At 36.0% G+C, this 26,013-nt stretch overlaps 4 protein-coding genes across 4 annotated transcripts; all 4 read left to right on the top strand.

The window, feature by feature from the left end:
* The first annotated feature begins 2,144 nt into the window (after positions 1-2,144).
* On the top strand, positions 2,145-3,273 carry LOC146732782 (TNF receptor-associated factor 2-like). The gene is made up of 4 exons (XM_085491954.1): positions 2,145-2,287; positions 2,603-2,672; positions 2,882-2,980; positions 3,085-3,273. The coding sequence occupies exons 1-4, from the start codon at positions 2,145-2,147 to the stop codon at positions 3,271-3,273; spliced, it is 501 nt and encodes a 166-aa protein (XP_085348080.1).
* Positions 3,274-3,680: 407 nt separating this feature from the next.
* LOC146732781 (TNF receptor-associated factor 2-like) lies at positions 3,681-6,583 on the top strand. The gene is made up of 4 exons (XM_085491769.1): positions 3,681-3,751; positions 4,810-4,896; positions 5,283-6,071; positions 6,262-6,583. Exons 1-4 carry the CDS (start codon positions 3,683-3,685, stop codon positions 6,484-6,486), a joined length of 1,170 nt encoding a protein of 389 aa, XP_085347895.1. The 5' UTR covers positions 3,681-3,682; the 3' UTR covers positions 6,487-6,583.
* A 10,042-nt stretch (positions 6,584-16,625) lies between these two features.
* LOC146732780 (TNF receptor-associated factor 2-like) lies at positions 16,626-17,754 on the top strand. The gene is made up of 4 exons (XM_085491953.1): positions 16,626-16,768; positions 17,084-17,153; positions 17,363-17,461; positions 17,566-17,754. Exons 1-4 carry the CDS (start codon positions 16,626-16,628, stop codon positions 17,752-17,754), a joined length of 501 nt encoding a protein of 166 aa, XP_085348079.1.
* A 409-nt stretch (positions 17,755-18,163) lies between these two features.
* On the top strand, positions 18,164-21,066 carry LOC146732779 (TNF receptor-associated factor 2-like). The gene is made up of 4 exons (XM_085491770.1): positions 18,164-18,234; positions 19,293-19,379; positions 19,766-20,554; positions 20,745-21,066. The coding sequence occupies exons 1-4, from the start codon at positions 18,166-18,168 to the stop codon at positions 20,967-20,969; spliced, it is 1,170 nt and encodes a 389-aa protein (XP_085347896.1). The 5' UTR covers positions 18,164-18,165; the 3' UTR covers positions 20,970-21,066.
* The last annotated feature ends 4,947 nt before the right edge of the window (positions 21,067-26,013 follow it).

The following is a 26,013-nucleotide window of genomic DNA, read 5'->3' as shown; positions in this document are numbered from 1 at the left end:
AAGGAGGGGAGTCCTCACCAGGTGTCATGACCATTTTGTAATGACTGTATAGTTATTGCTGGGTTTGTTGCTAGTTACGTGTTATAGCGCCCTCTTGTGGTGAAAGTGTTACGTCTCTTAGCACTACGAAAACAAGTAAATGTTCCGAGTATGCCTTGTATATAAGCAGATTATCACAACAGTCAACCGAAAAATCGACAACAAACTGCTTACAAAGTTGTGAAAAGCGATTGCAAAGTTGTTGGTTTTATTCAGGATTGTTACCTGTGATATCATATTAACAAGTGTTATAGTTGAAAATTCGGTACTGTGAATTTACACAGCAAGTAAATCAAAGGTGTAATTTGCAGTGAATATAATGACATTGTATGAGCCTATGACCGGTGTTGAATGCCACGGAGTTCAACACTGAGCAAAAATAAACAGAGATATCGACTTCACCAAACAGTCAGTAATTATATTCTGTCACACATGTCTTCGTGGATTTCTTTGGGAGTCATCCCCTTCTTATAAAGATACTTGATCACAGCACAAGCTTCTGTCTGGTCCAGTTTGTGATTTTCGACTCACCTGCTGATTTTAAATGTGCACCAAGTGCTAATAAATGAATACCTAAATTTGTATTTCTATAGGTAGTGACTTAAGACATTATAGTATAAAGTTATACCCTAGAATAGGAGTTCCGACCCTTGTTTCATGGTGAGGCCGAGAACTTATTGATCACCCCTCCCATGCTTGCATGAGAACAATCATCACGTTCGATGTACACTATAGACGAGTCTGGAGTCAGAAACCTAATCAAAACGTGGAAAGCCCATAAGGAGGAGAGTTACTGAAAAGAGCATATGTAAATCACCTGCAAATTTGAAGCGTTTCCCTCAATACAGCACAAACAAATCAGAATGTTTCCACTTTCTTGCTACAATGATCACGAAAAATGCAGATTTTGTGGCTAGGGAGGTAAACGTACTCACCAGTACTAATAACATCAACATTAACTTAGAGGAATTGGCAAGTCGATACTGGTTAATGCCAATTACACAGATAGTGTCGTGCTTCTTTAGTTGAACTCTATGCACGGAAGACTTGAACTTTATGCATAGAAGCAGGGCTATATGATTTAATCCTGCCATCTCAAAATATACTGAAGGAGCATACCAAAAGTGCAACAACTGACAAAATGTAAATGCAAGACGGACTGTTGTGGAAGTTGCAAATGTAAAATAGCCGGACTACACGGTACTGCATTCGACGCCTGTTTTAGTCAAACATCTACTAAAACACTTATCAAACTTACCTTACCCACCAAAGCATTAGTTGATTCCTGACATGTTATAACTTGATTTCTGTGCATGTTCTTCAAACACCCACAGAACCTCAAACATCTAAGTATTAATTAAACTGGCCTTTCAGCTGATATTTGGCCTTGCATCATGATTGTCTGGATAACACTGACCATAGCCATGACATCATATTTCTAATATGACAAGTATCCACATTACTTATGGTAGGTACATGAGTGATGTTATAGATGAAGAACATACACTAAAACTTCAATTGTGTTCATAAATCTAGACTTTGAACATGGTTATTAATGTGATAATATACCCAAAATATCACTCTTCTGTATTTATATGAACAAAACACTATAAGTAGCTATGCCTATTGAGCTGTATGGACAAACATGTAGAAATATCGTGGAATTTGTTGCATATTAGCTAATAGCCGCCATACTGGATTGCTGGGTGGACATCTTGGAAAATGACTGCCATATTGGAATTTCGGGTGGCCAGCACGTTTTGTCTGTAATCCTAACATACAATAAATATTTCTGCAAATAAATATTTCTGCATGTTTGTATTATCAAATGAACCATTTTTTGGGTTATCTGCTCCAACGAGGCTGAAGAAACAGATGAAACGAGAGCAAAGCTGGGTCGGATGTAACCAGGTTTGAATAGAAGAGAAAACAGCCATGTCGCTCTAATATTTTTCTATCTTGGTTTCTAACTATTTTTCTATTTTATTTCATTGTAAAGCTGATTACCATAGACACTCCCATCCATTGAGTTATTCAATAAAACAGTTGAAACGTATAATACCAAGTTATTTCACTCCACTTGCCTTGAGTAAAGTTGTTATAAGATGCCTGGCTTCTCAAAACTACTTTTAAGGGATAACCTTGAAGAGAAGTATCTGTGTATTTATTGTAAATTGATCTTACGTGATGCGGTTCAAACATTCTGTGGCCATCGATACTGTAAAAGTTGTGTGGGTGTCATTTTAAGGTAGGACTTATGCTTTCAGCAAAAGGAGCAGAATTTAAACTAATTATTATATTGAAAGAATTATGAAGAAGATATATAATCTTCAATTCGAACCAAATGTTTGTAGAATATTGAATACACTGGCTAAAACAGAATCTCAGATACATTTACAGCGACATGTAGATAATTTCATTAGTTCATAACATAATATTTTGGAATTTAAAAAATGTATGCATACCTTTTAAACTGAAGCGAATACTGATCAGAAGCAGATTTGTTTGATGGCTAGAAACAAATACATTGTTTACCCTTATACTTACCTGTGTTGCGTTCCAGTAAGCCTGGGACTCATGTTTGTCTGGAATGTGGTGAGGGGAATGACGAGAGTGTATTAGTTCCAGAAAAGGTATTATGAGCGTCCTTCATTACATTGCTTATTTTTCGGAGTGATGTAGTTCTCGTCTGAACAAAAATTAATTCAAACGTCAATATAATACAATGTTATGTATGTTTAAGCGAAAAATTACGTATTCTGTACATGGTGATGTATTGCGATATCGACAACCTTTCATAGTTGTTTTCACTATAACATTATTTATGCGAATCGTGTTTCAGATTTTTCCAGACAATGCTACGAAGCGTGAATTACGTGTCAAGTTTGTAGAGTGTCCGAACAAGAAATGTGGTTGGAAAGGAAACTTTAGAAACTATGAGGTAGGAAAAAATGAACGTCAGAAAAATTCTTTGCATTTCAAACTTTGTTCTATATATTAATCATTGTATCCTTCCATTTATGTATTGTCTGATATCTTGTTCAGGGTCACTATGATGTGTGTGCCTGGCTATTAATTTTGTGTAATAAACAAGGATGCGATGAGATGGTCATCAGAGGTAATTTGGCAAGTCATCTTGAAAATGAATGCTTGATGCGCATTGTTCAATGCCAATTCTGTGAAGTAAAAATTGTTTTCAAGAATGTAGAGGTAAGGCTGAAGTGTTATAAATAAATAATCCATGTATACCATATTTCTATGAGTGTACAAAAATGTTGATTACTTACCTTAAACATCGCTTACTCCTACTGGTCAAATATATAACTGTGTACACAAATAATGAATACAAATAAATAATTAACATGCACATGTAAACATGTAAAGCGCTGTACCTATTTAATTGACAGTAATCGTAATATCTGCTCACTAAATATTGTTTCCTCGTGGATATATGATATATATATATATATATATATATATATATATATATATATATATATATATATATATATACAATACAATGACACTGATTGTTGGCGAAATCAAGTATTATGTAGCAATTGTTAAATGAGACGCAATTGACTACCCACAGTCATGGCTAAAAAGGTCATCAAATTTGTTTTTTTCCTTTCAGAAACATCATATGAATGAATGTCCTCTGTATCCCGTCAAGTGTCAGTATTGTGGACGGGAGGATTTTACACGAGACACGGTAAGAATAAATACGTTAGGCAAACCAAAACCTTCCCAACTGAAAGAAAATTTAATATTTGAAAATGGTACATGATATTGGAAACATGTGAATATACATTTTTAATTATTTTTATTTATTTTAATATTTACTATTATAATTATTCTTATTGGTGGTGCATTTTTTTCAATAGTTCAACAGAATTATAAATTCTAGTGATCAAATTTCAGTATAATCAGTTTAATATCTGAATATGTGGCAAATGGTTATGTTTAAGGTATCACTATTTCTGAAAAGAAAAATATACTGAGGTTTGTTTTCTCCTTTCATGTAGCGTTGACACACTACTGTCTAAATAAATTGGCACCTCGAATGTTGTGTAAATTGAAGATTTTACTGTGCATATTATAGAAATGGAACTGTTATTGTAAATAAATTCAGTGATCAATCTGTAATTGAATATTATGGTTTAGACATAATCTACTCCAAATACTCATCCCACGTCTCAATTAAACTCCATTAAAGGATAACAAAGCATTCACAATAACAGTGCATTTTTTCGTACTCACCAGCGAGCGAATTCGCACAAGGTTAAGGTGTTACAGGTTCTAATACTCATAGGATTTAACGTCTTCATTTAGTGTGATGATATCAAGACAATTCACTCAAAGATGCGAGCGGGAATTCAAATATATGTTTCACCCCAAATTTAAGTACAAATTGGGCTGTAAAATACCCCTACAATACAACATGTTATTTACGTCACTGTCCCAGTGCTTGCATAAGTTTATTGTTTCGAGGGTATTTCAAATAAAAAGAACAAGCTAAATATGTCATTTTGGTATAATCACAAACAAATTTACTATGATACTGCAGAATATTGTTTTATTAATAGAAATGTAATAGAAACGTTACAATACACTAAAACGGTCTGCACTATAATTGTGTATGTTGAATAACTGAACTGAGAAGATATGCGTTGCGTTTACGGTACTAATTTGAATTATTGGAATACATACATACATATACATATTGAAGTTACTGACAAATACATTTATTTGTTTTCCTGTATTGTGAAGTTAAAACTTCATCAGGACCCAACCGATGGAGATTGTGAAAAGAAACTTGTACTCTGCACTTACAGTGTTGTCGGATGTGAAGAACAGGTATGTAGTCATTTCATATCTAATTGCAATATTGTTGACATACATTATGGCATTTCGACAATTACAACTCTAAACACATGATATGCACATCCACCTTGTCACCATCTGCATTATCTTGTTCACTGTTAGGCATGTCAATTGGTTACGTTTTGTAGTTTTCAGCAATATGCCAGTTGTTTCTTTAAAATAGAATAAATTCATCATTGTAAGGATGTGATGCATATGTCATTACACATTCGTGCACACTTATTATGTCGGAGTTATAATGGGAATAGCTTAACACTTATATAGTTAAGTAGTTTTTCACGGGACGGATGGCTATGGATAAACCAGTCCTAGCACATTATTTTGATGTGATATTTGAGTTGGTGCTGTTAAATTTCCAGATACAAGCAGAAGATCTGGTCACTCATTTAGAAAACCGAATGCTTGATCATCAAGAACAACTGCTACATAATGTTCTCAAAGTACATGGATTTGTTGAAAGTAACAAGAAAGATAAAGAAGCAATGCAGCAATTGTTTTCACAATTTGAAGATCAAGAAAAACAAAGTGAGAAGATCAAAAAAAGATGCGCACAGTTAGAAAAAGATATATCAAATGTGTTGGAAAATGTAAATCAAGGTGGCAAGACTTTTAATTCTTTGTCCGAGGGGGAAATTCAAAAGCATGAAAGGTTGATAGAGATCCTGAACAACAAGCTAACCGCACTCAGTACAAAAATTGCTGCATATGAGGGAATTATTGCCACACTCAATTGTAAGGTTGAAAAAGATGCAACCGTTGTATACACCATGGATAGAGAGCGTAAAAAACAGAGAATATTAGTGGAGTCCCTTGAAAAAAAAATTAAATCGCAAGACCGTATCATTGCACTCAAAGATGTAGCCTTAGCTGAGCAAGATCTACGAATTCAGTCTCTGGAGGTGGCTTCCTACGATGGTGTATTGGTATGGAAAATTACCGATTTCAATCGCAAGAGAAACGACGCTCTATCTGGACGAACATCATCTATCTACTCCCCATGCTTCTACACAAGTCGCCATGGTTACAAAATGTGTGCTCGGATATATCTGAATGGTGATGGAATGGGAAAAGGAAACCATATGTCTCTATTCTTTGTCATCATGCGGGGGGCATATGATGGGTTGCTTAGATGGCCATTCAGACAAAAGGTTAGTTAAAAGCTCATATATTCCTCATATGACATTTTCATGTCAAGGTCAAGTTCAACCACGGATAGATACTATGTTACAAAGCGGGGTCACATCAATTAATAAAAAATCATAGAAACATGGTACTTTGATGATATAGTTATGCAATTAACAATTTGTCATTATTATATGTTGTTTTGGGTTTTTGCAGGTGACTTTTATGATGCTTGACCAAAATCACAGAGAACATGTTATCGATGCATTCCGTCCAGATCCGACTTCAAACAGCTTCAAGAAGCCTACTGGTGACATGAACATCGCTAGTGGATGTCCTCTGTTTATGCCGCTTAGTCAGCTGTGTAGTAGTCGTCAAGCCTATATCAAGGATGATTGCTTATTCATCAAAGTTATCGTTGATACTATAGATCTTACTTGAGTTGAATTTGCATTATTGCTAAATCCGCTTAAACAATATAAACAATTGTAATAAAAATAAGTTAATCAAAGACTAAATAAATCAGTCAATCAATTGCAATTTAACGACCGTTGTATCAAAAATTCTCAAGAGCATATTGCTTTTGGAAATAAATATTAATTTAATGTCAATAGGGTAGTAAATTATAACACAATGAACAAAAACTCTTTTTTTATTCTACTATTACCCGCTATCACATTCAAAGCTTACAAGGTACATAATATACCGGTTGAATTCATTTGTATCTGAATATTGTTGTGATAGTCTATTTCTTGCTGTAATATAAGTGCACTTTGATAATGGCCAGTTAGTCTTGCCCAACTGCGGAATTAGAAACCATGTGGGACTGATAGATGCGAGACAGCCTGCTGTGGGTCCAGTGGCGGATCCAGAGGGGGGCAGGGGGCCATGCCGCCCCCAAAAAAACGCATGACGATTCGTATCATCTGGATTACTGATAGCTTCTCTGCGATTTACGGTTCGTGTATCTTAAGCGTAGCTTGGACCCCCCCCCCCCCCAATACATGTTGCTGGATCCGCCACTGTGTGGGTCTACGCTGTAAAACCAGCCTTAAAGACCTGTGTTTCGGTAGAAAGGGTGGTTTGCTGATCTTGGTCTTTTCTCTGCACGGGCAGTATGGAAACGCGTAATATTACGGTCAGTGTCGTGCAGTTTGCATTCCTTAAGACCTTGTCGTTTTAAGCTGTAGGACTCGTTTCGTCGTCGACGTTAATGTGAATGACTGTACTCTCGCTGGAACTATGGAGTAGTTAGCACCTACGTAGTGTAAGCAATTCCGAGCTGGGATATTATCATTATTTTAATGTTTATTGCTGACCAGTGTGTAATTTATATTACTCTTGTTAATGATTTAAGCTTATTGTATTATTAAATTAGTATTATTTGACATATTCTGGTTGTGTACCTTTGTTGGACATTTAGTGTTGCGTCATGGAGTGCGGCATATTGACGGCCAGGTTGTCGTATCCCCGTTCGTAACAAAAACAAACGTAATAGTTGTTTAGGAAATTATTTCTTCTTACTAATATCATATTGTTTTTTCGTGGCCTTAAAAAATATACTCAACCTTGCCATACTATTCCATACATTGTACACTCCATGTAAATATATCCTCCATTTTTACTTCTTTTATGCAATAAACACTGTTAAAAACACCGTGAATTTATTAACGTAAGCAGTGTGAATATATGTGCGTGTGTATGTAAGTGAGCGCCCTCTACCGTTCAAACATTAAATTCTTTTGGGGTGTGATGTCATTACCCGTACGATTAAGAAAACATGTAATTTATGCTAATTTATGCTAATTTATGCTAATTTATACACGACGCCATCGTTACTCGAACGATTTAAAAATATATTTAATTTGTGATAATTTATGGAAATTTATTCACGACGTCCTCCTTACTAGCTCGATTTTTAAAATAGTTAATTTATGATAATTTGTGATAAGTTATGCCAATTTATCCACACAATCCCATTGTGACGTCGTATTCAAACTTCCATTCACGGTCATCGTGATAATTTATGCTAATTTATGTACGAATTATATTGTGACGTCAACATTTATGCTAATTTATGCTGGTATATTTTAAGTCTACCTATAGTGTGTCCTTAACTACGTATGTGTCTTCACACATGCTTAAAGCTTTACGTAAGAATGAAAAACACTGTGTCGATCGAGTGTAGGTATTTCCACTGAAAAGTACAGCAGTATAAAGAAGCAAATTGGCAGCAGTCACTGTTCTGCAGTGATGAGGAATGCCAAACATCATGGTGAAAATTACTGCAAATTGTATAAGCTATCGGTAGTGTACCCTAATTTTCTTTCATCAAGCACTGCTTCTCCTATTTTTGGCATCTGTGTAAACATTTTGACAACAAATCTTTGAAACCATAAATTTCAGTTGCTGAAAGTTGATACTTGTATTCATATCTAAATAATCGTACACATTTTCAGTCTGTGTGTGCGTGTGTGTCTCAATGATGAACGAACTGTCACTCTCGTCGAAATGAGTTGCCAAGGATTTATCAAGTTCGTCGTCGTATCAAATTTTATCGTCATCACTTCCGCCATTATTTGATTTACTTGCGTACCGTTCTCTGTGCAGTCTTTACTTTATTTCATGAAAAATAAATCTGGGCATCAATCTCTATTTCCATGCACGTATTACAAGTTTCCACCATCCGAGTTGTCGGATGCCTTTAAAAGTTGTATAGGGGTGAATTCAACCATGACGTTCTAATTTAAAAGGAAAGACGAACTCTGTTTGGACTGAAACGTCGTTAGTAATACACTGTCGTGTCTTCTCTTCTTTCTTGATAATCGCAGAACCAACATAATAAATAATGTTACACTTTAAAAGGAATATCTTACACGTTGTAGACTAAATGCCCTCTATGATCGAAAGACTTTGAAATAATAGATATACACATACTTGTTGCCATGATAATGTAGTACTGAATCCATAGATACTGCAAATAAGTGACGACACATAACTATGCACAGTTACAGTTACAGTTACATCGGGATACACCAGTCCATTCTTATGTGTATTGTAATACAATCCAGACTAGACAGGTTGTAGATTTGTTTTCTTTCAATACATATGCTGTACCTGTCTGTACACTTTCTTAGTTTGTTCACTAGACTAAGCTCTTCTCCTGTTTGATCACGGCAAATTACCAAAAACGTCGATACTGCGTCACATTTAAGCTTTTTCTTGATTCGAGTGTCAATAACTTCATGGTGGGGTAGAAAGTACTATAGTAAGTTTAACATGTTGTGTATGAGGTGTCCATTAAATAACGATATGATTTACAGATCGGAAAGTATCTAAACTAGCGATCCCAACGGTCACCATTGTTACATACACTACTAGTATTTATATTGTATACTTACAAGCCAAACGTATAATGATAGTGGTGTTTGCCACCATGATCATGCTTTATTTCAAGTTCATGACCGGCATATTCAAGTTATACTGTACACAAGTCTCAACGTGATAAAACTACAGTTCCAAACTGAATGTATGATGTATGACACCGTGTATGATTGCGAGGCTGATTTTTTGGAAGACCAAACCATAGAGAGCCAAGGAATTGTAATCAAGTGTACGGCTAGTATCTATTGGGAGGGGGCAGAAGTATCGGCTGATATCTACTGTAAGAATATACAATGAAAGCATTCCTCATCACTGCAGAACAGTGACTGCTGCCAATTTGCTTCTTTCTACTGCTGTTCTTTTCAGTGGAAATACCTACACTCGATCGACACAGTGTTTTTCATTCTTACGTAAAGCTTTAAGCATGTGTGAAGACACATACGTAGTTAAGGACACACTATAGGTAGACTTAAAATATACCAGCATAAATTAGCATAAATGTTGACGTCACAATATAATCCGTACATAAATTAGCATAAATTATCACGATGACCGTGAATGGAAGTTTGAATACGACGTCACAACGGGATTGTGTGGATAAATTGGCATAACTTATCACAAATTATCATAAATTAACTATTTTAAAAATCGAGCTAGTAAGGAGGACGTCGTGAATAAATTTCCATAAATTATCACAAATTAAATATATTTTTAAATCGTTCGAGTAACAATGGCGTCGTGTATAAATTAGCATAAATTAGCATAAATTACATGTTTTCTTAATCGTACGGGTAATGACATCACACCCCAAAAGAATTTAATGTTTGAACGGTAGAGGGCGCTCACTTACATACACACGCACATATATTCACACTGCTATAACATGACAGATCACTTCGTATAAACAGAAACATAAGGGTTAATGTAGATTTCCCAAGTGACCACGGAACAATAAGTTAGGAACATGTCGTTTGAAAAACACACGTCTGTCTGCCTGTCATTGGCGAAACTGTATATGAGTATCTTAGAGAAGTATGGTGTTACAAATGTTCAAACTCATACACCCTCCGTTGCATATCGTTGCAAGGCTATTAAAGTAGAGTATGAAATCAAACAGGCGGTGCACCTGCATAATGTCTAACTTTAGAACTGTCATAAAATATTAGGTTTCAGGACCATGCCTTGAAACTTATTCGAAATGAGGATTTATTCCCGAATTACTCTTCCAAAACTTTCTTAATTTTCGTGAAACAAGATTTTAGCGAACAATAGGGAAGTTATTTTCATGACACAGTTAAGCAATTATAATAGATGTACAAGATGGAATTTGCAATCGTCATTTGTATTTTAAAAATAGCCTTGTCTCCTATCGGTGAAACATTTGTTAACAGTCGCCGAGTATGCTGGTTCGAAGTTCATTGTAACAGCATTCTTGTTGCTAATGGTTATATTGATTGTCACACAATAGAGGTAAACAATACACTGGAGTTGAATAATTGTTTTAGTGAGAGATACACTATGTTTTATCTAGGAAGGCCTGACTGTGAACAGCCTTGGTATTAGGCTTATGTCTGTCTATTAATTGGAGATAGTGGAGCAGCTAAATTTGGTTATTTGTCTGAATTGTTCAGTTGGTATGGTGACATTTGGTAATAATATTTTCTGTAAGGAACTTTTTCAGAACAAGTGCTGGCCATTTCTCAACTTTTGTTGGAAGTGGACAAGATTAAACCCGGCCCGGCTTACACCACTACAAAGACTTGCCCGCAATGCCAAAACAAGACAGCAAAACTGACTGGAGTTAATGCTGCCTTTGTCAATTCGACAAAAGGTATGAAACACTGATTTCACCTTTCAGCTCATTCAACGGAAAACAGGACTATGCTGGATGTAGTAAAATAACACAAGATTTGCTATTGTGTGGTGCTTTCAATTATATTTCTATACCATTCAATTCAGCACGGCAAGATGAAGGACAAGGAATGGAAGCCACATTAATACGAAATAAAACAAGATATCACAACCGCTGCCAACGTTTGTTCAATAATACAGAACTGACAAGATCATAGAAAAGAGCAGTTACGCCAGTACATCAGGCCCAAAGGAGAAACGTGGGAAGGATCTCCGAGCATACACAAATACAGTGCTTCTTATGTGAAGAAGAATATGAAATATCAAATGTAAAGTGCAAAATGACCATGCAGGTGAATGGAAGGGTTAATCAATGTATAAAAGTGTGTTCAGGTCCCTAAACAAGAGGCAGTTTCTAGCAAAGTTAAGTTCTGGTGTTGTCGTTGCCCAAGAACCGAAGTACCACCATCAATGATTGAGAGATTTATACTACTCGGAGAGATCACATCTCAATGCTATAGAGAGGAGAATTACAGTAGTCAATGGAAAAGAGTTTTTATTTTCAGAGCATGTCATCTATATTTTAGCAAGCAAATTAGCAAGTTTGCTGGTACATAAACAACACATGTGATATTTAGACTTGCTGATCTAGCCTCGATATAAACGTGTCAACTACAACAACTAAGTGTGGAATATCCAGAGATCAATTCCACTAGGTTAAAGGAGCAGTTACTCTTTTGAATCCCTGAGCTTGAAGGGCGAGATGTTCTTTTAGCATTTAGAAAATATGTAAATTCTGTCTGATGCTAGTGAGTACGAGAAAGTTAATCATCTGGTATCATCTGGCAAAGGGTTTTGGCTCACAAGACAAAATTCAGTCAGCTGTTCCAGAAAGAGATTGAAGACGGAGTCGTTTCCTGAACTCTTCTGCACTTTGTTTGCAGTATTGAGCATAGGGTGGACATAGTGTTCCATTTGGACCATAGTATTGTGCAGTCAGATGTGGTCACAGCGAAACAGGTACAGTACAACTGCTACTCTAAGTACATGGAATACATGAGAATGGAATCAGCATATCATATGGCAGATTGTTGGAAATATCTCGATAGGTGGGTGAGAATGTTGTAAACCAATATGTTGAAGACAGAGTTGTGTGTCTGCTGACGATATCTGCTCTTGACAACACAGACGGCAACCGATCAATAACAACACCAAACAGATCCATGGCACAAGCATTTCATTGTTCCAGCAGCCAAGTTTAGAGAAATAAAACAAAGCTTGTACTTTGCCCAGTGTTATTACACAGAGTCGGATAAAAAAGGTTCTTTATCCTCCAGAGTCATATCAACATCCCCCAGTCTCGTCCAAGAAGAAATCAGACTTGAATATGATTCATCAATGCGACCAGCATCAATGCTTTGCTGCCACTTCTGTGAGATCAAACAAACAGTGTTGCCACCATTTTACACATTGGCAAAACAAATAATGTGACACTGGCCAGAAAAATATATGGGGTGAATAAGTTTGTAATAATGTTTTCTATCCTCTACTGATGTCACCCATCAGGTTACAGCATGCAGTTTATTCAAGCTCTTGAAGAAAGTGTAAAGTGCATACGCTCGTGTCATATTAAATAAGAAGACGGTGATGAAGAAATCGTCCCTATTGAAGACTGGTGTGACATCCACAGAAAAGAAAGTCTACAGATTCAGTTCTGGTACTTGATTCTGAACAATATATATTATGCATGGTGGCTTCCAGTTCAGCTTCAAGATTTGGTGAGCTTGCGAGACAATTCAAAAATGGAAACTTAGCTATTATTCATTAATTGTTATTAAAAAGCACTATAAATAAAATTATAATAAAAGGAGAGGGGGAGCCATTGGGCTGAGAGAGGATCCATCAGCTCTTCAAAGATGGATGGTGGCTGGAACGGAAACAAGTCAGTTGGTGGACAACTACAAAACAGCATCGGAAGTAAGTATGTGAAGAAGGACACTTGCCACTATGGACAGTCACTTGCAGTTCTTTGTGAAGGTTCAAATGCTCACCACTGTCACAGTAATGGCCAGTCCATTTGCTAAGGAGACAGGAGATTTTCCGACCCTTGACACAAAGAAAAAAAGAGAATCAACTACAGCTAAATGTGTTGCAACCCATCATCAAAAGAATAAAAAAAATTCAAAACATTTTAAACATTATAAACTGAATGGTGGCCAACAATTCTACCAGCTCATCAAGAAGAACAGGATGGAAGTCTTCAGTATGGGCCTCCGCTAAGCAAAAAAACTGAGACAAAACAAAATGAGTATTCTCGCCTTTTCATCTCATGAGGGTGTGATCTTCACTATTTTTTCAAGCATGAGGATGAGGTTTTTCTCATATCTCGCCGCAAGAATGTTAGCCTTTGTCCAAGTACCAAGTCAAATCTTGTCGAAATTCTCCAAGCAAAAGCTCAGCTTCCAGAGTTGAAACCAGAATATGATAGCCGTTGCACCAAAAACACCAAAGACAAAGATGCCAAAAAGGATATACGAGGGGTTATCAATAAGTTCACGGCCTTTCTAATAAAACATTACAGAAGGAAGGGTTTTTCTTACACTATTTTTCAACATAGTTCAATGCGTTTTGTCCATCGATGTTCCAGTTCTCCTATTCCATGTCGTAGTTCTGATGCATACTCTCCATTGACCATTTTGCAAGTAGTCAATCATGATGATTCCCTTGCTGTCCTAGAACACAGACTGATGCCACTCACTTGAACTTCTTGGGCAGCTGTGAAGCCTTGTGTGTCCATTGTTTGCTTTACTTTTTTGATTCTGGATCAAAGTGGTGAACCCATGTCTCATCCTGGGTCACAAATCTTTTGAGGTACTTGCCAGGAATTGAATGGAAACGGGCCAGAAGCGTCCTTGAAACTTCCAACCTGTTCAACTTCTGATGTGCAGCTTCTGGGCACCCAGAAGACAGCTTACTCATCCCCAAGATGTTCAACAAAATATTTTAAACTGCGCCATAACTGATGCTTAGGGAATGCCCAAAAATGTTGAATAGTTATACGTCTTTCATTCATTACCATGCGATGGATGGTCTCAACCTGATTGTTCGTGGTGGCAGATTTTGGGCGTCCAGACCTTGGGTCATCTTTCGTGCTCTCCTTGCCTTGCCTAAAGTTAGCAACTCGCGTCTTTGCAGTGCAATAAGGAGGGGAGTCCTCACCAGGTGTCATGACCATTTTGTAATGACTGTATAGTTATTGCTGGGTTTGTTGCTAGTTACGTGTTATAGCGCCCTCTTGTGGTGAAAGTGTTACGTCTCTTAGCACTACGAAAACAAGTAAATGTTCCGAGTATGCCTTGTATATAAGCAGATTATCACAACAGTCAACCGAAAAATCGACAACAAACTGCTTACAAAGTTGTGAAAAGCGATTGCAAAGTTGTTGGTTTTATTCAGGATTGTTACCTGTGATATCATATTAACAAGTGTTATAGTTGAAAATTCGGTACTGTGAATTTACACAGCAAGTAAATCAAAGGTGTAATTTGCAGTGAATATAATGACATTGTATGAGCCTATGACCGGTGTTGAATGCCACGGAGTTCAACACTGAGCAAAAATAAACAGAGATATCGACTTCACCAAACAGTCAGTAATTATATTCTGTCACACATGTCTTCGTGGATTTCTTTGGGAGTCATCCCCTTCTTATAAAGATACTTGATCACAGCACAAGCTTCTGTCTGGTCCAGTTTGTGATTTTCGACTCACCTGCTGATTTTAAATGTGCACCAAGTGCTAATAAATGAATACCTAAATTTGTATTTCTATAGGTAGTGACTTAAGACATTATAGTATAAAGTTATACCCTAGAATAGGAGTTCCGACCCTTGTTTCATGGTGAGGCCGAGAACTTATTGATCACCCCTCCCATGCTTGCATGAGAACAATCATCACGTTCGATGTACACTATAGACGAGTCTGGAGTCAGAAACCTAATCAAAACGTGGAAAGCCCATAAGGAGGAGAGTTACTGAAAAGAGCATATGTAAATCACCTGCAAATTTGAAGCGTTTCCCTCAATACAGCACAAACAAATCAGAATGTTTCCACTTTCTTGCTACAATGATCACGAAAAATGCAGATTTTGTGGCTAGGGAGGTAAACGTACTCACCAGTACTAATAACATCAACATTAACTTAGAGGAATTGGCAAGTCGATACTGGTTAATGCCAATTACACAGATAGTGTCGTGCTTCTTTAGTTGAACTCTATGCACGGAAGACTTGAACTTTATGCATAGAAGCAGGGCTATATGATTTAATCCTGCCATCTCAAAATATACTGAAGGAGCATACCAAAAGTGCAACAACTGACAAAATGTAAATGCAAGACGGACTGTTGTGGAAGTTGCAAATGTAAAATAGCCGGACTACACGGTACTGCATTCGACGCCTGTTTTAGTCAAACATCTACTAAAACACTTATCAAACTTACCTTACCCACCAAAGCATTAGTTGATTCCTGACATGTTATAACTTGATTTCTGTGCATGTTCTTCAAACACCCACAGAACCTCAAACATCTAAGTATTAATTAAACTGGCCTTTCAGCTGATATTTGGCCTTGCATCATGATTGTCTGGATAACACTGACCATAGCCATGACATCATATTTCTAATATGACAAGTATCCACATTACTTATGGTAGGTACATGAGTGATGTTATAGATGAAGAACATACACTAAAACTTCAATTGTGTTCATAAATCTAGACTTTGAACATGGTTATTAATGTGATAATATACCCAAAATATCACTCTTCTGTATTTATATGAACAAAACACTATAAGTAGCTATGCCTATTGAGCTGTATGGACAAACATGTAGAAATATCGTGGAATTTGTTGCATATTAGCTAATAGCCGCCATACTGGATTGCTGGGTGGACATCTTGGAAAATGACTGCCATATTGGAATTTCGGGTGGCCAGCACGTTTTGTCTGTAATCCTAACATACAATAAATATTTCTGCAAATAAATATTTCTGCATGTTTGTATTATCAAATGAACCATTTTTTGGGTTATCTGCTCCAACGAGGCTGAAGAAACAGATGAAACGAGAGCAAAGCTGGGTCGGATGTAACCAGGTTTGAATAGAAGAGAAAACAGCCATGTCGCTCTAATATTTTTCTATCTTGGTTTCTAACTATTTTTCTATTTTATTTCATTGTAAAGCTGATTACCATAGACACTCCCATCCATTGAGTTATTCAATAAAACAGTTGAAACGTATAATACCAAGTTATTTCACTCCACTTGCCTTGAGTAAAGTTGTTATAAGATGCCTGGCTTCTCAAAACTACTTTTAAGGGATAACCTTGAAGAGAAGTATCTGTGTATTTATTGTAAATTGATCTTACGTGATGCGGTTCAAACATTCTGTGGCCATCGATACTGTAAAAGTTGTGTGGGTGTCATTTTAAGGTAGGACTTATGCTTTCAGCAAAAGGAGCAGAATTTAAACTAATTATTATATTGAAAGAATTATGAAGAAGATATATAATCTTCAATTCGAACCAAATGTTTGTAGAATATTGAATACACTGGCTAAAACAGAATCTCAGATACATTTACAGCGACATGTAGATAATTTCATTAGTTCATAACATAATATTTTGGAATTTAAAAAATGTATGCATACCTTTTAAACTGAAGCGAATACTGATCAGAAGCAGATTTGTTTGATGGCTAGAAACAAATACATTGTTTACCCTTATACTTACCTGTGTTGCGTTCCAGTAAGCCTGGGACTCATGTTTGTCTGGAATGTGGTGAGGGGAATGACGAGAGTGTATTAGTTCCAGAAAAGGTATTATGAGCGTCCTTCATTACATTGCTTATTTTTCGGAGTGATGTAGTTCTCGTCTGAACAAAAATTAATTCAAACGTCAATATAATACAATGTTATGTATGTTTAAGCGAAAAATTACGTATTCTGTACATGGTGATGTATTGCGATATCGACAACCTTTCATAGTTGTTTTCACTATAACATTATTTATGCGAATCGTGTTTCAGATTTTTCCAGACAATGCTACGAAGCGTGAATTACGTGTCAAGTTTGTAGAGTGTCCGAACAAGAAATGTGGTTGGAAAGGAAACTTTAGAAACTATGAGGTAGGAAAAAATGAACGTCAGAAAAATTCTTTGCATTTCAAACTTTGTTCTATATATTAATCATTGTATCCTTCCATTTATGTATTGTCTGATATCTTGTTCAGGGTCACTATGATGTGTGTGCCTGGCTATTAATTTTGTGTAATAAACAAGGATGCGATGAGATGGTCATCAGAGGTAATTTGGCAAGTCATCTTGAAAATGAATGCTTGATGCGCATTGTTCAATGCCAATTCTGTGAAGTAAAAATTGTTTTCAAGAATGTAGAGGTAAGGCTGAAGTGTTATAAATAAATAATCCATGTATACCATATTTCTATGAGTGTACAAAAATGTTGATTACTTACCTTAAACATCGCTTACTCCTACTGGTCAAATATATAACTGTGTACACAAATAATGAATACAAATAAATAATTAACATGCACATGTAAACATGTAAAGCGCTGTACCTATTTAATTGACAGTAATCGTAATATCTGCTCACTAAATATTGTTTCCTCGTGGATATATGATATATATATATATATATATATATATATATATATATATATATATATATATATATATATATACAATACAATGACACTGATTGTTGGCGAAATCAAGTATTATGTAGCAATTGTTAAATGAGACGCAATTGACTACCCACAGTCATGGCTAAAAAGGTCATCAAATTTGTTTTTTTCCTTTCAGAAACATCATATGAATGAATGTCCTCTGTATCCCGTCAAGTGTCAGTATTGTGGACGGGAGGATTTTACACGAGACACGGTAAGAATAAATACGTTAGGCAAACCAAAACCTTCCCAACTGAAAGAAAATTTAATATTTGAAAATGGTACATGATATTGGAAACATGTGAATATACATTTTTAATTATTTTTATTTATTTTAATATTTACTATTATAATTATTCTTATTGGTGGTGCATTTTTTTCAATAGTTCAACAGAATTATAAATTCTAGTGATCAAATTTCAGTATAATCAGTTTAATATCTGAATATGTGGCAAATGGTTATGTTTAAGGTATCACTATTTCTGAAAAGAAAAATATACTGAGGTTTGTTTTCTCCTTTCATGTAGCGTTGACACACTACTGTCTAAATAAATTGGCACCTCGAATGTTGTGTAAATTGAAGATTTTACTGTGCATATTATAGAAATGGAACTGTTATTGTAAATAAATTCAGTGATCAATCTGTAATTGAATATTATGGTTTAGACATAATCTACTCCAAATACTCATCCCACGTCTCAATTAAACTCCATTAAAGGATAACAAAGCATTCACAATAACAGTGCATTTTTTCGTACTCACCAGCGAGCGAATTCGCACAAGGTTAAGGTGTTACAGGTTCTAATACTCATAGGATTTAACGTCTTCATTTAGTGTGATGATATCAAGACAATTCACTCAAAGATGCGAGCGGGAATTCAAATATATGTTTCACCCCAAATTTAAGTACAAATTGGGCTGTAAAATACCCCTACAATACAACATGTTATTTACGTCACTGTCCCAGTGCTTGCATAAGTTTATTGTTTCGAGGGTATTTCAAATAAAAAGAACAAGCTAAATATGTCATTTTGGTATAATCACAAACAAATTTACTATGATACTGCAGAATATTGTTTTATTAATAGAAATGTAATAGAAACGTTACAATACACTAAAACGGTCTGCACTATAATTGTGTATGTTGAATAACTGAACTGAGAAGATATGCGTTGCGTTTACGGTACTAATTTGAATTATTGGAATACATACATACATATACATATTGAAGTTACTGACAAATACATTTATTTGTTTTCCTGTATTGTGAAGTTAAAACTTCATCAGGACCCAACCGATGGAGATTGTGAAAAGAAACTTGTACTCTGCACTTACAGTGTTGTCGGATGTGAAGAACAGGTATGTAGTCATTTCATATCTAATTGCAATATTGTTGACATACATTATGGCATTTCGACAATTACAACTCTAAACACATGATATGCACATCCACCTTGTCACCATCTGCATTATCTTGTTCACTGTTAGGCATGTCAATTGGTTACGTTTTGTAGTTTTCAGCAATATGCCAGTTGTTTCTTTAAAATAGAATAAATTCATCATTGTAAGGATGTGATGCATATGTCATTACACATTCGTGCACACTTATTATGTCGGAGTTATAATGGGAATAGCTTAACACTTATATAGTTAAGTAGTTTTTCACGGGACGGATGGCTATGGATAAACCAGTCCTAGCACATTATTTTGATGTGATATTTGAGTTGGTGCTGTTAAATTTCCAGATACAAGCAGAAGATCTGGTCACTCATTTAGAAAACCGAATGCTTGATCATCAAGAACAACTGCTACATAATGTTCTCAAAGTACATGGATTTGTTGAAAGTAACAAGAAAGATAAAGAAGCAATGCAGCAATTGTTTTCACAATTTGAAGATCAAGAAAAACAAAGTGAGAAGATCAAAAAAAGATGCGCACAGTTAGAAAAAGATATATCAAATGTGTTGGAAAATGTAAATCAAGGTGGCAAGACTTTTAATTCTTTGTCCGAGGGGGAAATTCAAAAGCATGAAAGGTTGATAGAGATCCTGAACAACAAGCTAACCGCACTCAGTACAAAAATTGCTGCATATGAGGGAATTATTGCCACACTCAATTGTAAGGTTGAAAAAGATGCAACCGTTGTATACACCATGGATAGAGAGCGTAAAAAACAGAGAATATTAGTGGAGTCCCTTGAAAAAAAAATTAAATCGCAAGACCGTATCATTGCACTCAAAGATGTAGCCTTAGCTGAGCAAGATCTACGAATTCAGTCTCTGGAGGTGGCTTCCTACGATGGTGTATTGGTATGGAAAATTACCGATTTCAATCGCAAGAGAAACGACGCTCTATCTGGACGAACATCATCTATCTACTCCCCATGCTTCTACACAAGTCGCCATGGTTACAAAATGTGTGCTCGGATATATCTGAATGGTGATGGAATGGGAAAAGGAAACCATATGTCTCTATTCTTTGTCATCATGCGGGGGGCATATGATGGGTTGCTTAGATGGCCATTCAGACAAAAGGTTAGTTAAAAGCTCATATATTCCTCATATGACATTTTCATGTCAAGGTCAAGTTCAACCACGGATAGATACTATGTTACAAAGCGGGGTCACATCAATTAATAAAAAATCATAGAAACATGGTACTTTGATGATATAGTTATGCAATTAACAATTTGTCATTATTATATGTTGTTTTGGGTTTTTGCAGGTGACTTTTATGATGCTTGACCAAAATCACAGAGAACATGTTATCGATGCATTCCGTCCAGATCCGACTTCAAACAGCTTCAAGAAGCCTACTGGTGACATGAACATCGCTAGTGGATGTCCTCTGTTTATGCCGCTTAGTCAGCTGTGTAGTAGTCGTCAAGCCTATATCAAGGATGATTGCTTATTCATCAAAGTTATCGTTGATACTATAGATCTTACTTGAGTTGAATTTGCATTATTGCTAAATCCGCTTAAACAATATAAACAATTGTAATAAAAATAAGTTAATCAAAGACTAAATAAATCAGTCAATCAATTGCAATTTAACGACCGTTGTATCAAAAATTCTCAAGAGCATATTGCTTTTGGAAATAAATATTAATTTAATGTCAATAGGGTAGTAAATTATAACACAATGAACAAAAACTCTTTTTTTATTCTACTATTACCCGCTATCACATTCAAAGCTTACAAGGTACATAATATACCGGTTGAATTCATTTGTATCTGAATATTGTTGTGATAGTCTATTTCTTGCTGTAATATAAGTGCACTTTGATAATGGCCAGTTAGTCTTGCCCAACTGCGGAATTAGAAACCATGTGGGACTGATAGATGCGAGACAGCCTGCTGTGGGTCCAGTGGCGGATCCAGAGGGGGGCAGGGGGCCATGCCGCCCCCAAAAAAACGCATGACGATTCGTATCATCTGGATTACTGATAGCTTCTCTGCGATTTACGGTTCGTGTATCTTAAGCGTAGCTTGGACCCCCCCCCCCCAATACATGTTGCTGGATCCGCCACTGTGTGGGTCTACGCTGTAAAACCAGCCTTAAAGACCTGTGTTTCGGTAGAAAGGGTGGTTTGCTGATCTTGGTCTTTTCTCTGCACGGGCAGTATGGAAACGCGTAATATTACGGTCAGTGTCGTGCAGTTTGCATTCCTTAAGACCTTGTCGTTTTAAGCTGTAGGACTCGTTTCGTCGTCGACGTTAATGTGAATGACTGTACTCTCGCTGGAACTATGGAGTAGTTAGCACCTACGTAGTGTAAGCAATTCCGAGCTGGGATATTATCATTATTTTAATGTTTATTGCTGACCAGTGTGTAATTTATATTACTCTTGTTAATGATTTAAGCTTATTGTATTATTAAATTAGTATTATTTGACATATTCTGGTTGTGTACCTTTGTTGGACATTTAGTGTTGCGTCATGGAGTGCGGCATATTGACGGCCAGGTTGTCGTATCCCCGTTCGTAACAAAAACAAACGTAATAGTTGTTTAGGAAATTATTTCTTCTTACTAATATCATATTGTTTTTTCGTGGCCTTAAAAATTATACTCAACCTTGCCATACTATTACATACATTGTACACTCCATGTAAATATATCCTCCATTTTTACTTCTTTTATGCAATAAACACTGTTAAAAACACCGTGAATTTATTAACGTAAGCAGTGTGAATATATGTGCGTGTGTATGTAAGTGAGCGCCCTCTACCGTTCAAACATTAAATTCTTTTGGGGTGTGATGTCATTACCCGTACGATTAAGAAAACATGTAATTTATGCTAATTTATGCTAATTTATACACGACGCCATTGTTACTCGAACGATTTAAAAATATATTTAATTTGTGATAATTTATGGAAATTTATTCACGACGTCCTCCTTACTAGCTCGATTTTTAAAATAGTTAATTTATGATAATTTGTGATAAGTTATGCCAATTTATCCACACAATCCCGTTGTGACGTCGTATTCAAACTTCCATTCACGGTCATCGTGATAATTTATGCTAATTTATGTACGGATTATATTGTGACGTCAACATTTATGCTAATTTATGCTGGTATATTTTAAGTCTACCTATAGTGTGTCCTTAACTACGTATGTGTCTTCACACATGCTTAAAGCTTTACGTAAGAATGAAAAACACTGTGTCGATCGAGTGTAGGTATTTCCACTGAAAAGAACAGCAGTAGAAAGAAGCAAATTGGCAGCAGTCACTGTTCTGCAGTGATGAGGAATGCTTTCATTGTATATTCTTACAGTAGATATCAGCCGATACTTCTGCCCCCTCCCAATAGATACTAGCCGTACACTTGATTACAATTCCTTGGCTCTCTATGGTTTGGTCTTCCAAAAAATCAGCCTCGCAATCATACACGGTGTCATACATCATACATTCAGTTTGGAACTGTAGTTTTATCACGTTGAGACTTGTGTACAGTATAACTTGAATATGCCGGTCATGAACTTGAAATAAAGCATGATCATGGTGGCAAACACCACTATCATTATACGTTTGGCTTGTAAGTATACAATATAAATACTAGTAGTGTATGTAACAATGGTGACCGTTGGGATCGCTAGTTTAGATACTTTCCGATCTGTAAATCATATCGTTATTTAATGGACACCTCATACACAACATGTTAAACTTACTATAGTACTTTCTACCCCACCATGAAGTTATTGACACTCGAATCAAGAAAAAGCTTAAATGTGACGCAGTATCGACGTTTTTGGTAATTTGCCGTGATCAAACAGGAGAAGAGCTTAGTCTAGTGAACAAACTAAGAAAGTGTACAGACAGGTACAGCATATGTATTGAAAGAAAACAAATCTACAACCTGTCTAGTCTGGATTGTATTACAATACACATAAGAATGGACTGGTGTATCCCGATGTAACTGTAACTGTAACTGTGCATAGTTATGTGTCGTCACTTATTTGCAGTATCTATGGATTCAGTACTACATTATCATGGCAACAAGTATGTGTATATCTATTATTTCAAAGTCTTTCGATCATAGAGGGCATTTAGTCTACAACGTGTAAGATATTCCTTTTAAAGTGTAACATTATTTATTATGTTGGTTCTGCGATTATCAAGAAAGAAGAGAAGACACGACAGTGTATTACTAACGACGTTTCAGTCCAAACAGAGTTCGTCTTTCCTTTTAAATTAGAACGTCATGGTTGAATTCACCCCTATACAACTTTTAAAGGCATCCGACAACTCGGATGGTGGAAACTTGTAATACGTGCATGGAAATAGAGATTGATGCCCAGATTTATTTTTCATGAAATAAAGTAAAGACTGCACAGAGAACGGTACGCAAGTAAATCAAATAATGGCGGAAGTGATGACGATAAAATTTGATACGACGACGAACTTGATAAATCCTTGGCAACTCATTTCGACGAGAGTGACAGTTCGTTCATCATTGAGACACACACGCACACACAGACTGAAAATGTGTACGATTATTTAGATATGAATACAAGTATCAACTTTCAGCAACTGAAATTTATGGTTTCAAAGATTTGTTGTCAAAATGTTTACACAGATGCCAAAAATAGGAGAAGCAGTGCTTGATGAAAGAAAATTAGGGTACACTACCGATAGCTTATACAATTTGCAGTAATTTTCACCATGATGTTTGGCATTCCTCATCACTGCAGAACAGTGACTGCTGCCAATTTGCTTCTTTATACTGCTGTACTTTTCAGTGGAAATACCTACACTCGATCGACACAGTGTTTTTCATTCTTACGTAAAGCTTTAAGCATGTGTGAAGACACATACGTAGTTAAGGACACACTATAGGTAGACTTAAAATATACCAGCATAAATTAGCATAAATGTTGACGTCACAATATAATTCGTACATAAATTAGCATAAATTATCACGATGACCGTGAATGGAAGTTTGAATACGACGTCACAATGGGATTGTGTGGATAAATTGGCATAACTTATCACAAATTATCATAAATTAACTATTTTAAAAATCGAGCTAGTAAGGAGGACGTCGTGAATAAATTTCCATAAATTATCACAAATTAAATATATTTTTAAATCGTTCGAGTAACGATGGCGTCGTGTATAAATTAGCATAAATTAGCATAAATTAGCATAAATTACATGTTTTCTTAATCGTACGGGTAATGACATCACACCCCAAAAGAATTTAATGTTTGAACGGTAGAGGGCGCTCACTTACATACACACGCACATATATTCACACTGCTTACGTTAATAAATTCACGGTGTTTTTAACAGTGTTTATTGCATAAAAGAAGTAAAAATGGAGGATATATTTACATGGAGTGTACAATGTATGGAATAGTATGGCAAGGTTGAGTATATTTTTTAAGGCCACGAAAAAACAATATGATATTAGTAAGAAGAAATAATTTCCTAAACAACTATTACGTTTGTTTTTGTTACGAACGGGGATACGACAACCTGGCCGTCAATATGCCGCACTCCATGACGCAACACTAAATGTCCAACAAAGGTACACAACCAGAATATGTCAAATAATACTAATTTAATAATACAATAAGCTTAAATCATTAACAAGAGTAATATAAATTACACACTGGTCAGCAATAAACATTAAAATAATGATAATATCCCAGCACGGAATTGCTTACACTACGTAGGTGCTAACTACTCCATAGTTCCAGCGAGAGTACAGTCATTCACATTAACGTCGACGACGAAACGAGTCCTACAGCTTAAAACGACAAGGTCTTAAGGAATGCAAACTGCACGACACTGACCGTAATATTACGCGTTTCCATACTGCCCGTGCAGAGAAAAGACCAAGATCAGCAAACCACCCTTTCTAGCGAAACACAGGTCTTTAAGGCTGGTTTTACAGCGTAGACCCACACAGTGGCGGATCCAGCAAAATGTATTGGGGGGGTCCAAGCTACGCTTAAGATACACGAACCGTAAATCGCAGAGAAGCTATCAGTAATCCAGATGATACGAATCGTCATGCGTTTTTGGGGGGGGCATGGCCCCCCTGCCCCCCTCTGGATCCGCCACTGGACCCACAGCAGGCTGTCTCGCATCTATCAGTCCCACATGGTTTCTAATTCCGCAGTTGGGCAAGACTAACTGGCCATTATCAAAGTGCACTTATATTACAGCAAGAAATAGACTATCACAACAATATTCAGATACAAATGAATTCAACCGGTATATTATGTACCTTGTAAGCTGTGAATGTGATAGCGGGTAATAGTAGAATAAAAAAGAGTTTTTGTTCATTGTGTTATAATTTACTACCCTATTGACATTAAACTAATATTTATTTCCGAAAGCAACATGCTCTTGAGAATTTTTGATACAACGGTCGTTAAATTGCAATTGATTGACTGATTTATTTAGTCTTTGATTGACTTATTTTTATTACAATTGTTTATATTGTTTAAGCGGATTTAGCAATAATGCAAATTCAAC

Source organism: Saccoglossus kowalevskii, chromosome 17 (genome assembly GCF_978046115.1).
Source record: "Saccoglossus kowalevskii chromosome 17, keSacKowa6.1, whole genome shotgun sequence".
NCBI classification, from domain to species: domain Eukaryota; kingdom Metazoa; phylum Hemichordata; class Enteropneusta; family Harrimaniidae; genus Saccoglossus; species Saccoglossus kowalevskii.
Note: the sequence above shows the minus strand (reverse complement) of the source record. Positions and strands in the feature narration are given on the sequence as shown.

Coding starts and splice junctions, on each gene's coding strand:
- LOC146732782 (XM_085491954.1), top strand. CDS start 2,145: ATGCCTGGCTTCTCAAAACTACTTTTAAGGGATAACCTTGAAGAGAAG. Junction 2,288..2,602: donor TGTGTGGGTGTCATTTTAAG/GTAGGACTTATG, acceptor GTTGCGTTCCAG/TAAGCCTGGGACTCATGTTT. Junction 2,981..3,084: donor GAAACTTTAGAAACTATGAG/GTAGGAAAAAAT, acceptor TATCTTGTTCAG/GGTCACTATGATGTGTGTGC.
- LOC146732781 (XM_085491769.1), top strand. CDS start 3,683: ATGAATGAATGTCCTCTGTATCCCGTCAAGTGTCAGTATTGTGGACGG. Junction 4,897..5,282: donor TTGTCGGATGTGAAGAACAG/GTATGTAGTCAT, acceptor TTAAATTTCCAG/ATACAAGCAGAAGATCTGGT. Junction 6,072..6,261: donor GATGGCCATTCAGACAAAAG/GTTAGTTAAAAG, acceptor GGGTTTTTGCAG/GTGACTTTTATGATGCTTGA.
- LOC146732780 (XM_085491953.1), top strand. CDS start 16,626: ATGCCTGGCTTCTCAAAACTACTTTTAAGGGATAACCTTGAAGAGAAG. Junction 16,769..17,083: donor TGTGTGGGTGTCATTTTAAG/GTAGGACTTATG, acceptor GTTGCGTTCCAG/TAAGCCTGGGACTCATGTTT. Junction 17,462..17,565: donor GAAACTTTAGAAACTATGAG/GTAGGAAAAAAT, acceptor TATCTTGTTCAG/GGTCACTATGATGTGTGTGC.
- LOC146732779 (XM_085491770.1), top strand. CDS start 18,166: ATGAATGAATGTCCTCTGTATCCCGTCAAGTGTCAGTATTGTGGACGG. Junction 18,235..19,292: donor AGGATTTTACACGAGACACG/GTAAGAATAAAT, acceptor TGTATTGTGAAG/TTAAAACTTCATCAGGACCC. Junction 19,380..19,765: donor TTGTCGGATGTGAAGAACAG/GTATGTAGTCAT, acceptor TTAAATTTCCAG/ATACAAGCAGAAGATCTGGT.